Consider the following 13,204-nt stretch of genomic DNA (forward strand, 5'->3'; position numbering starts at 1 on the left):
GATTTGAGTTTTGGACATTTTAATTTGTTTGGTTTATGGTATACTCCGTGTATGTCGATTATTATTGTGTGGCTGGCAGTGGCGTAGCCAGGATCGTCTCAAGGGGGGGGGGGGGGTTCCAATTTTTACCCGGGGACAAACTTTCGATTTGCACCCCCCACCCCCTCAAACTTTCGATTTGCACCCCCCCCCCCCCTCAAACTTTCGATTTGTACCCCCCCCCCCCCCTCCCCTCAAACTTTCGATTTGCACCCCCCTTCATACTTTTTATATATATACCGAGGGGTCTATGGGGGGGGGGGGGGTTATGACCCCCCTAACCCCCCCCCCCCCCCCTGCCTACGCCACTGGTGGCTGGTGTTTATCTATTGCGATGTTATTAGGAACCGTGACATGATTTTCGGTCATTTTAATTTGTAATGTTTGGTTTATCATATACTCCGGTATTTACCGGTCATTAACGTGTGGTCGATGTTTAGTAAAACTTATCTATTGCGATATTCTATTAATGTAATTGTTTCCTTCTTATGTTTTCTATACCCTTCTTGACAACATCGCGGGTGCAAAGACTAAGTGGTTTCACCATCATTTCACCACTCATCCTATAAAGTAAAGCTCACCCCGTGTATCAACACGTGTGTACTGACCTAATTGTCTCACCATCAGGACAAACTTATGCGTGTCACCACTCATCCTATAAAATAAATATCACCCTGTGTATCACCACTTGTAAACTGACCTAGAGGTTTCACCACTATGCCAAACTTAAGCGTATCACCACTCTTCCTATAAAATAAATCGGTGTATCACCACTTGTAAACTGACCTAGAGGTTTCACCATCATGCCAATTTTAAGCGTGTCACCACGCATCCTATAAAATAAATCGGTGTATCACCACTTGTAAACTGACCTAGAGGTTTCACCATCGTCTCCCCCTTCTCCGTGTCTGACGGGGAGATAACCATGCCCATAAACCGGGATTCGAACTCCTCCGTCTGTATCGACTCGTTGTCCGTACCGTATCCCGTGCTCAGCATCATGGCAGACGGTCTGCTGGTGCTCCGAGACTTGAGTCTTGTAGACAGCGAGCCGAGAGATTTCCCGGAGTTCTGCGAGAGTTCGGCATTGACTGAAACACAGAGAGTAGTTGAGTACACAAGACGGGTTGGGTACCAGGTGTTTTCCTGGGTAAGAGAATACATAGTCCTGCTCTTACTGTGAAGACTGCGATGTAAAAAAAAACAAAGCTACAAAAAAGGTATTTCATTAAATAGAAAATAACCTAAATTATACTTTACAATTAATTTATAATAGCTCAATAAAGTTTAATTGTTCTTTAATCAGGTATAGAGTGCATTTACTTTCATTTAGATGGGATTTGTAGAGAGCGGAAAATAAAATTGAAACATTTTAATATTTACTTTTTTTTCTCTAGAATTTCTTACAATTTTCGTGAACTTAACAGAAATAACTTAAATAAAAGACGAAAGCTTAAATCTACATAACTAAGAAGCGAAATAAAGCTAGAAAATGTAAACTATAATTAAAAAAAAAAAAAAAAAAAAAAAAAAAAAAACTACCCAGGTTTAAATAAGAGTCCACGTTTAAGCAGAACACATTTAGTAACATTCTTTTATTGAACTAAATGTTGTGCTGATTAAGAAATGTTAATTTCGCCAAGTATTTTATTCGTTTATTAAGTTTACAATTTTTTAAACAGATACAGACACATAATATTACGAAAAGCCGTTAGAAAAACATTTGAGCAAATCTAAAGGTGTATTGGTTAGGACTAACATCTATATTTTCTATAATCCTTATCATAGGGCGATTAGCCTAAACCAGTGGTGTAGGCAGGGGGGGGGGGGGTTAGGGGGGGTCATAACCCCCCCCCCCCCATAGACCCGTCGGTATATATAAAAAGTATGAGGGGGGGGGGGGGTGCAAATGGAAAGTTTGAGGGGGGGGGGGTGCAAATCGAAAGTTTGAGGGGGGGTGCAAATCGAAAGTTTGAGGGGGGGGGGTGCAAATCGAAAGTTTGAGGGGGGGGGGGGTGCAAATCGAAAGTTTGTCCCCGGGTAAAAATTGGAACCCCCCCCCTTGAGACGATCCTGGCTACGCCACTGGCCTAAACCCTACAACTACCCATAACCTGATCTAAACTCTGATCTACAGCCTAAAGATAAATATTGTAAGCGACAGAAAAAAAAACAGAATTGTCGTCATTGTAACCTACAAGCGAATCTACAAGAACTAAACAGAGCAATCTCATCGTCTTGAGTAAGTCAGACTAACATGCATGTAGGTGAGACCTTCATGCATGTAGTTCAGACCTTTCCTATACGAGTGCTGGTCAGACCTAGTCTACAAGAAGCAAGTGATCTAGCTAACACACAGAAGCCGCGCTACATCTAACTAAATGTACCCTCACTAGGGGGCGTCACATCTAACTAAATGTACCCTCACTGGGTGGCGTCCTGGACGTGTCACGTGACTCCTGTATGCGGACTTTCCTTGGGGAGACGGCCCTGGGCGGCCGAGGCCTGGCGAGGGCCTGTCTGTCTTGGAAAGTCAAGCCTTTGTCTTCTGGTAAGTGGTGGGTCATTTGTTTAGATTCGACGTAAGGGTTTACTTAACGGTTACATGTACAAATATATGAGGCATCACCCCCCTCTCATAACACCCTGTACCATTATCCCTCATCATATTATATACCCTCTGTCAATCAGCCTCCGTATTACCTCCTCACTAAAATATGTCGGCATTCTGTAAAACGCCATGGATTGGGTGCTTCAAATAAGACACTATATTACGAAACATGACGTATTTCTTTTTTTTTTTATTCTGAGGCATTCTAACAAATTACAAGCAAGGCAAAATGTTGGAAACGCCTATTCCTTCCGTAAACAGTATTAACACTAAACCTAACTATAAATATAACTCTAGTCCTAATCCTAACCGTAACTTTACCAAAATCCTAGCCAGTGTAATTGACAGGGGGGTAATTTACCTTTTGGATAAAGTCAGGGAAAATAATCATATACTATTTACAAAGGGGTAATGCCCTGCTCCCCTTTGAAATAGTATCTAGTATGTAATGTAGCGTCTATAGTTCATGATATACCATACAAGCTAGTGTCATGAATGATGTATATTTACGAACACAATTTGAGAAAAAGATGCATGGATTATCTAGGCTGTGGAATCACTTTAAAAAAGGAGATCGTGGAGACGTAGAAAAGAGACTTAAAGAAAAAGTTAGTAAGTAAATAGAGTGTATGAAAACCAATGTGCCCAATAGCTGATATGCTTTTGATAGGCCAGGGAAGTCAAGGCAGAAAGCGTTGATTACATTCAGGTATTATAAAATATTACTCAAATATAGTGGATGTTTGATTGCAAGTAGATTTTATTATATAGAATGTTTACCACTAGTGGGCCTATGTGTAGAACTGCAGTGTTTAAAAGATAATTTATCATAGCCATGTGAGAGAGTTAGTTGATTATTGTACCTTTTTTCTTCCGCATGATTTCCTTGAACTGGAGATCTGTTTGATGTGCTGTCACAGCATCTAATTCAGCTGGGATATCGGGAACGCTGTGAACTTCAGGGAAACCTTGAAATAATATGAATGAGTTCCATAATGCGAACAAAGTATCTAGATTGTAAAATGTGCAATATTCGGAAAATTAAAACTAAAACATAGCTTGCTCTTCTTGTGAATATCAAAATGGTTTTCTAGTAATGGATAGTTAACGTGCTAAGTACACAAATATATAGGTAGTGCTATATCGCTTAATTGTATTTTGTTATGTCGTGGCGTTGTGGTCAAGAGCAGGGTAACTTAACATAAGATACATATCATGTAGTGGGGGATTGAGTGATCTCTGGAGTTTTCAATATTATTTGGAAGTGGTGGTCCATAAGCCAGTCTTAACTTGACTAGCGGTGCTCTTATGTAACATTTTTTAGTAATCTAACATGTGCACTAATCTAATAACACGTTTATGCTTACATGTCATTTTTTTTATTCTAATAGAACTTATAAAACAGAAAACATAAATAGTAAGCTGTGGTAATTAAAAGATTAAGACTTAAATACTAAAGAACATTTACGTAAAAGTTTTAACTAAATTGCTGTTTAGTAGCGAATTGTATAAATAGTATAGTAAAAAGTTACATACCATTGGTGCGAGATGAAGTGTTGAACATGGTTTCTGGGCCAAAAGTGTTTTTAGCCTTGGTGACGTCACTGTCGGGATTCGGCGTGTATTGTTTAGAAAATAAACCTAAAATCAAATTTAAAAAACAAAAAAACTAAATATTTAGTTTATACGGTGAGCTGCGTACCTACAAGTACCAGCAGATTGTCGTTACATAAAAATCATGATCAAAATATTTGCGAGAAGGGAGGGCACTGGGTTTGTGAAAGATTTATATTATGTTAGGGATTTCGCCTGACTTGCAGAGCTAACACGTGGCCTAGCCGGAACGGCTTTCACCCATACAAAACTCGAGAAAAGTTGTAGTAGCTGAAGACACATCGAGTCTTTATGAGGAAATAAAAACAGGATCTTGAGGATCTATTTCTATAATAGTGTGGATTAACTTTCCAGGCGATTAACAAGCTATTGAAAAATTTACATAATCGTAGGGACAGGGGAACAATTTTGTCTGCATAAATTGAATATAAATAAATTATCTGCCGTGTAGAAATGGATTAGGCTTAATCCTGAAATGGATTAGGTTTAATCCTTTTTGTGAAAAGTATTGGGTATGTGAGGATTTGGTGTCTTTTTTATTTAGTTGAAGACTATCCCTCATGGCTTGACTATTTTTAATACGACCAGACTTGTTAAAGAAAATTCCCACTATTTGTTTGGGACAGGTAAAGACGATTTACCTGGGGAAGTTCTGGGTTGTGGGGTACCTGCACGAGCTGTTAGGTCTGGTTTCCATGACACCTGTAGAAGAATAAGATGTGATTTTACTTCGAGGTACCCTTTATACTTCCATGCCTGGTTATGAAGTTTATTTTTTTTTAAATTTTCACACTACATTTTTTGGTATAGCTTGAAATAGCTTTTGATTTACGTTCTACAATGCCATTGTATTATCTCGACGACCCCTAAGAGCTATACCAGCGAGAGTGTAAATTCCTGGTATGACCTGACCCCCCCCCCCCCCCACCCACCCACCCAGAGCTATACCAGCGGGAGTGTAAACTCCTGGCAGGTTCAACCAAGCTGGGAAGACCTATACGGGTAGGGGGTCAGACAAAAGCTAGCACCTTGGTCTTTAAGGGTGGAGGTTGAGCATAAATCAAGCAAATTTTAATACTATTTTGAACAAACTACTCTACAGAAACCGAAACTGAAAGCAGTTCTCCTCAGTTGAACATCAATGAATATGAATGGCTCATTTTGTCATGAGCTTTAACTTGAAATGATGCTGATTACTAAAATACAATTTAAAAACCATGGTATTTAAAATTCAATTCGAAATTTGCTAAAAAATCCCATAATCAAACAAACCTAAATGTGGGGGAAGGGGTGATACGTTAGTACATAAACTCTAGGCGTATCTACTGGTCATATAATTATTTACTTCTGAATCAACAACAGATAGGGCGTGTCCTAAAATGGTGGAGGAGGGGGGGGGACTAATCTGATACATGTATCTGTGTTGACTAGTAATACAACGACAACTATGCAGCAATAAATACAAACACTTTTTAAAAGGCATATTTGTACCTGAATCTGAAACCACTTTATATACCTATACTTAAGACCATATTTGAAACTAGATTTTCGCTTTGCAGATCTGTTCAACTTATTCTACGTCAATTGCTATTACAGCACGCCAACCCATGTTGACATCACCTAATTACCCTCGCCTGTGTATTAAAGTTCCAACCCTTTTCTAAAAAAACCCAAAACCTTAATGAATATAAGCAAATTTTAAATTAGATAACGTTATATATTTATTCTAATTTACATAGACTAGTACATAAGCTTATTCTTGAGTTTAATAAAAGTTAAGTAACGTCAAAGTGCAAATAGGTTTAAGAATGACCTCACCTTAGTACTCGTCTGATCCATCGCATCCAACTCGGCATCAATTTTATCCAGGATCTCATCCACAGGGTCAGCGCCGCCGGTCATTCTGGCACCGGAAGTGGCACCTGTGTTGTTCACCTGCCGGATAGGTAAGCTCCTGTCTACAGGTGTGCTGGGGCTCTTCTTCTGGTTGTTGTAAGGTTGGTGCTGCCTCTTTAGCTGACCTCTGCGACCTCTGTAATCCTCGGGCTCTGTTTCGGAGATTCCTGTGTAAAATGTTGAAGCATTGAAGAGTTGTAAACTAGGATTGGCTCAACTTTACTGTGTACAATACTAAAGATATATCTGATAGAATCTAAGGGTGTTAAATCAGGTTCGACGTAGTTGTTTTATAAGCAAAACTCGGGAATAACTATAAAATGGGAATTGGTGGAGTTTAAATTAAGATTAGTTTAAGCGGGAACAGGGCGTTTCCCCCATGTCAATTACCCCCCCCCCCCGACATTACCCCCCCCCCCCGGAGTAATTACCCCCCTGCCATTTACCCCTAAGTCAATTACCCCCCGCCCAGTAGGACATTAACCCTCCCCCCCGGACAGGGTTAGAGTTAGGGTTTGGGCTAGGTTTATGGCTAGGGTTAAGGTTAAGGTTAGATTAGGGGGGGGGGGGGGGTAATGTCCTGTAGCCAGTTTAAGCTGTGTACGTTTGTTTTTTTTGACTTTGTGTGATAGGGAGTTCGTGTTTGTGATGGAGGATTAGAGTAAGGCTGGAGTCAGAGTTTCTTCCAGGCATCTCTTCGGGGGGACCAAGCCGCCCTGAAGAAAGTCTACCCCACCCCCCATAAACATATACTTTAACCAGTGTCCGCCCCCCCCCCCCGTAAAAAGTTGACCCCCCCCCCCCACACACACACTCCCCCACCCCATCCCCGAAAATATCAAGTGCCCCCCGGAGAAAAAAGTCTGGAAGAAACACTGACTGGAGTTAATGTGGGGAGGGAGCGGTGTGTGTGAACTAGTGCAGGCGACAGACCGTTTACCAATGGAAAACTGGGTTGTCGAGTATATTATAAAACATGAATATAAAATTATGAAGTATAACACTGTGACATAACCGGATAAAATCCCAAGTAACGTAAAATGTTTTTTAAATTTGAACAAAAATGACAAAATATTAACAACAATTAGCACACGTGACATGCCACATAACATAAATTACACCAAAACATGACAAACTGTAACAAAATATAATAAACATATGATAAAACATGACATAATTCAACGGAATCTGATCAAGCATCACATCACGTGATGACAAAACTCAACAAAAAATGAAAAACCATCAAAACAAGACAAAACAAAACATAAAAAAATCCTAAAATATTTCAAGTGTAACCCTCACCGGTCTGTGACCCAGACTGTAGAATGTCATCATCGCTCCATTCGCCGTCAGCATCAGCCTCATCCATTTCACATCATCTTATCAAAACTTGAGAACAGACCCTGTTGATGAAGTGTTAATGACGTCTTGAGTAAAGACCCTGTTGATGAAGTGTCAATGACGTCTTGAGTAAAGACCCTGTTGATGAAGTGTCAATGACGTCTTGATAACAGACCCTGTTGATGAGGAGTCAATGACGTCTTGATAACAGACCCTGTTGATGAAGTGTCAATGACGTCTTGAGTAAAGACCCTGTTGATGAAGTGTCAATGACGTCTTGAGTAAAGACCCTGTTGATGAAGTGTCAATGACGTCTTGATAACAGACCCTGTTGATGAGGAGTCAATGACGTCTTGAGAACAGACCCTGTTGATGAAGTGTCAATGACGTCTTGAGTAAAGACCCTGTTGATGAAGTGTCAATGACGTCTTGATAACAGACCCTGTTGATGAGGAGTCAATGACGTCTTGATAACAGACCCTGTTGATGAAGTCAATGACGTCTTGAGTAAAGACCCTGTTGATGAAGTCAATGACGTCTTGAGTAAAGACCCTGTTGATGAAGTGTCAATGACGTCTTGATAACAGACCCTGTTGATGAAGTCAATGACGTCTTGATAACAGGCCTTGTTGATGAGGAGTCAATGTAGTTCGTCAGCCATTTTAAATTACTACCTACAAACTATATTAAGATGCAATCAAAGGATTGCATCAACTTGTCATGTTTTACTTTATCTAACCGAAGTTTAAAAATCTTGACCAAACATTTATCATTGAATAATTTATTAATTTAGTCGTCAAAAACTATCCACTAAATAGTAAATACGTGTGTATTCTTTTTATAACTCAGTGTTGTGAGTTGTGTTCACAATGTAAATATAGTTGTCGTTGTCAGTACTATGTAGGGTATACAATCTCCGTGTCGAATGTGTTATGGTTTTTGTGTGTTATAATGTGACCTTTGTGTTGTGTCGCTAGGGTAAGTTCGTTGTATAGTGTAAACATATGTGTTTATGACCGTTGTATTAATTGTTAAATTGTGTGAAATGTGTATTGATAATCAGGTGGGTAGGCCCTATTCACCTACTTACACAAGCGGCTGTAAAGTAAAGATTTCCGTTTAGACCTAGTGATCTACGAAAAGCGGCTGGGCTTAGTGCTGACCGTACTATCCCTTCATATGCCGAGAGCTAAAAAAGCAGAACTCACATGTTTCATGACTTCGGCATATGAACGGATAATGTGGTCAGCACTATACCCAGACGCCTTTACTTTTCCTAGCGTGAGTTAGGTACCAATGAGGGCTGAGTGGACTCAAGGACATTCCACTGTTTTAAACCCGTATTTAAACTCCATGCTCGGATTAGCAGTCCAGCGCTCTACAGCTAGGCCACACCGTTCCACAGCGGTTGTAAGCTGGACTTTTATTCCGAGCCTCAAACTTCTCTCTTTGTAGGCTAACCCTATTTTAAATGGCTAAATACCTTAACCAATAGGCTATTAAATAGAGCCGTTTCGTCAAATGTACACCCCCTACTGTATTCACCTAACACTTGACAAGATATACAAAGATAAAAATTTACACAGGAATTTAAATTGTGCTGCTTTATTTTATGGGACGGCGTGGTCGGAAGGTAGAGTTTACGAATGCTAACCCGAAAGTCTTGAGTTCGAACCCCGGGTTCATGACTGAAAGATGTTCCTTAATCCACTCACGATGTTACCCGACTTAGGTTAGGGAAATCAACGTGGCTGTGCATAGTGCTGACCTACTTCATATGCCGAGATAATTGGAACATATAAACTCTACTTCATCTGCTCCATGTGTCTTTTTAAAATTCCTTTAAAGTAGTTATAAGATCATTCATTTGAGGGTAATAACAATCAGTGTTTTTGTGATAGGGATTTGCGATGTCTAGGATCCCTTTTATAATCTACTACTGTATCGTGTCAAGTGTATACATACACATACACCCAGAGCCTATATACCAGCACAAACCTCTACAGCATTGTGTAGTAAATTCATGTCAGTGTCAGGTTTTAAATATCCCACCAATGTGTTGACACTTATTTATAACCCATGAACACCCTCAGCTTTCGACTGAATTTAAAAATACACATTTCAGTTTACATTTTACAATGAACATAAGGGGGGGGGGGGGAGTATTGTTTACAAATTTTAACATTACTCAAACGGTGTTAAATAATCTACAAAAACTGAAAATGTAACATCATCGGTATGTCATAGATATTTACAAAAATGAAATACTACACTAACGGTATACCATAGAAACTAATAGCTTTACTGCGAAAACTAATATCAAAAGCCTCCAACTATTTGCAGTTCTTTACTTAATCTCGTCCCCCTCCTTGAAACCAGTGTTAACATGATAGAGAACTTGCGGGGCTAGAGAGTAGCGTTCAATGGCTTGGAGGCCAACAAATACAAGTATAATCTTACCTCTGTATTGTTGAGAAGGAATGGGGACGACCGTTAAGAATGAAATGTATTCCGTTGCAACTTAAAGTGGGTGACGATTTTTAAAATTGTACTCGAAGTAGGGTAGGTATGTGTGTGTGTATGTGTGAAGGGGGGGCGAGGTATTTTGATGTTTTTTTTATCGGGTAGGGTATTGTATTATTTTACTTTTTGTGGTATATCGGGTATAAACTATAAAGTGATATTATTTTCAATGTTGGGGTGTATTGAGTAAGGGATGGTATCATATGGTGGTATAACGGAAGATGGTATCATTATATTGTTGTATATCGGGTAGGGGATGGTTATTATTATGTTGTGGTAGGCCTATATCAACTAGGGCATGGTTTTTATGTTTTATTTTTGTTTTAAATAGGGGAGGGTGGAGCAGGTGGTATTATTTATACTTACCGTTATATATGTAGTGGGTTTCAATTATCTTTATGTAGTTTTATACCGCTTAATTCGTGCTTTAATTTTTCAGTGGTTTTAAATCGGATGAAGGTGGTCTTATTTTCTGGTACTTCTGATAGGGAGAGGTACAGAGCATTGTTTCATACTTTTTTTTTAACTTTTTTTTATTCAATTTTTATTTTTTTTAAATATTAAGTTTTAAAATAGTTTTTTTTTTTTAGAAACTCTTTCTTTAACGACACACTGTGAGTTCAAATAATAATTAGCTGAATTTAAAAAAAAAATATTCTTAATTTCTAATTCAACTGCGGCTATGACACAAAATGCTTGCCTTTTTTGGAACCTTCCCCCCCCCCCACCCCCACCCTCCCTCATCTGAGGGATCGTCTCCGCACTCCTAGGAGTGTAAAAAGTGGACTTAAGGGACGAAGTGTGACAAGGGGGGTGGCGCGTCTAAAAAAAGCGTGACGTTTATGAACGACCTTGACACCCTGTCCATTATGGCTACATGGGTAAAAGTAAGATCTTACTTTCTGAGAACACATAACTATAACATTATACAGGGCATTATACTTTTAAGCCAAGGCAACAATAGAAAACAAAACAGAAGACCGGTGGGTGGGGGTCGCGTGGGTTGGGGGGGGGGGAATGAAATAGAAAGTGTATCAGATTATCGCTGTTTTTAACCACCAATCAAAAACCGAGATCGTTGCTGTCCCTTACTGTCTTACGTAGATCACACAAGGTCTAATTGATTGATTTAATGCATATTAGCAGCAGTTTAATAGAGTCGTAATCAATCGTTAAAAGTCTAAAATCGATTATATTGATTGATTTTTTTTTTCCAGAGAGAGCGATATCCGCTTCTAATAGCGGGGTTTATGGTGCGTAAGAATGTAATAAAATATAAGGGGTGTGTAGGTATTGCTTACAAATACAAGGGGTGTGTAGTTATTGCTTACAGATACAATGGGTGTGTAGTTATTGCTTACAGATACAAGGGGTGTGTAGTTATTGCTTACAGATACAAGGGGTGTGTAGTTATTGCTTACAGATACAAGGGGTGTGTAGTTATTGCTTACAGATACAAGGGGTGTGTAGTTATTGCTTACAGATACAAGGGGTGTGTATTTATTGCTTACAGCTATAAGAAGTGTGTAGTTATAGCTTATATGGAATAGGGTGGTTTAGTTAATGCTTTTAGCTATATGTGTGGTAATTGGTAATTGAAGACCTTAGTGCTAAAAGTACTTAAGTCACAAAAACAACATTTTGAGAAAAATGAGTTCAAAGATTAAAATTTACTATGAAACATTACGTTTTTATATTATTTGTTTGTTTGGAAGAGCAAATTAAATAAATTCTTCAGTATCACTATTTGTTTATAAGATAAAGTTAAACTAGAGGAAACACGATCAATGCTTGGTTTGATTTTCACAAAAATGTGACTTAAGTACTTTTAGCACTGGGCTCTTCAATTGCTTAAAGCTATAATTAATGTGGAGTAATTGCGAAAAGCTAAAATAATGTGTAGTAATTGCTTAAATATATAAGGGCTACGTTGTTTTTGCTTAGAACTATAATGCATATGTGGTGTGGCATTATAGCTCACAAATCTACAAACTTTGTAGTAGTTGATTAAAGCTATAATAGGATTGTAGTTATCGCCAACAGTTATAAGAGGTGTGTAGTGATTTCTTACATCTATAAGAAGTGTGTAGTCATAGCTTAAAGTTATTAGGATTGTAATGAATTCCTACAGCTATAAGTAGCATCTAGCTGTTTATTACAGTTATAAAGATTGTGTATTCATGTATTGCTTACAATTATATAGAAAATAGTATGTAAAATATGATTGTTTCGTTGCTATTTGCCTAATAGAATTCTTTATACATAACATATAACGAAAAAAAACTTTGAATTCTCAACCATAAAGGTCTGCCCTAACATTAACCCAAATGTTAATCAACTCAAACCCCCACAAACGACAAAACATTTAAACCTAGATCTGCCCGTAAAGTATTGTTTAAATCAACAGAACACAACAGTTTATACCGCCATGAAACCTGGTATGTCTATAAACACCTACGTGACGCCCAACGTTTCAATCGATACGGTCATCACGTGACGTAAACATAGAAAGTTATTTACAACTTTTTTTTTTACTGCTAAGGGTTGAAGTGAAGAGACAGTGTTAAAAGCTCCTTGACTGGGGTATGACAGATTGTAGACAAACGCTATGGTGCTTGATGGAGGGTAATTATGACACTTATACTTGACTTTACCCAGGCTAAGTATCTTATATTTATATTAAAAAAGGGGCCCTCGACATTTACGCCCCAGAGAGATTGACTCCCGACACATGGGCCCACAAAATATTGGCTCCCGACAAATGGGCTCACGACAAATTGGCTCCCATCATCTTGGCTCACGACAAACGGGCTCCCTATATATTGGCTTTCGACAAATGGGCTCCCGACATATTGGCTCCCGACAAATAGGCTCACGACATCTTGTCTCCCGACAAATGGGCTCACGGCCCAATGTTATAATGACTAAACCCCCGCTTTGGAGATGCAAACTCAGGTCTTAAGACAAATGGAGGCCGCGCTGTAGAGTGCTTAAGTATATAATTACCGACCCAAACGTCTCGAGTTTCGATTACAGGATCAATTCCATAAAAAGAGTCTACACTACACATCTGACTCTATGTGGGTTTATTTAGAATAGTGACCTTAGCGCTGATTACATTATACTTTCTTTTACCGGGATCAGTAAAAAAAATTCCAAATGGACCAGACCATCCTATAG

The 13,204-nt window shown here is 38.9% G+C and overlaps 1 protein-coding gene across 1 annotated transcript in view; it reads right to left on the bottom strand.

Moving 5' to 3' along the window:
• Window positions 1-911: 911 nt before the first annotated feature.
• LOC131940989 (uncharacterized) overlaps window positions 912-13,204 on the bottom strand; it is a gene marked incomplete at its 3' end in the record, with an annotated part of 30,116 nt that continues 17,823 nt past the window's right edge. The window contains exons 2-7 of the mRNA XM_059299934.1: window positions 7,463-7,563; window positions 6,083-6,327; window positions 4,906-4,966; window positions 4,187-4,291; window positions 3,514-3,618; window positions 912-1,130 (exon numbers count right to left, since the gene is read on the bottom strand). Coding sequence (XP_059155917.1) covers window positions 912-1,130; window positions 3,514-3,618; window positions 4,187-4,291; window positions 4,906-4,966; window positions 6,083-6,327; window positions 7,463-7,529 — 802 coding nt within the window. The remainder of the gene's footprint in view (window positions 1,131-3,513; window positions 3,619-4,186; window positions 4,292-4,905; window positions 4,967-6,082; window positions 6,328-7,462; window positions 7,564-13,204) is intronic.

The sequence above is a fragment of the Physella acuta genome, unplaced genomic scaffold (genome assembly GCF_028476545.2).
Source record: "Physella acuta isolate Inbredline_101_S28 unplaced genomic scaffold, ASM2847654v3 ptg000338l, whole genome shotgun sequence".
Classification (NCBI taxonomy): domain Eukaryota; kingdom Metazoa; phylum Mollusca; class Gastropoda; family Physidae; genus Physella; species Physella acuta.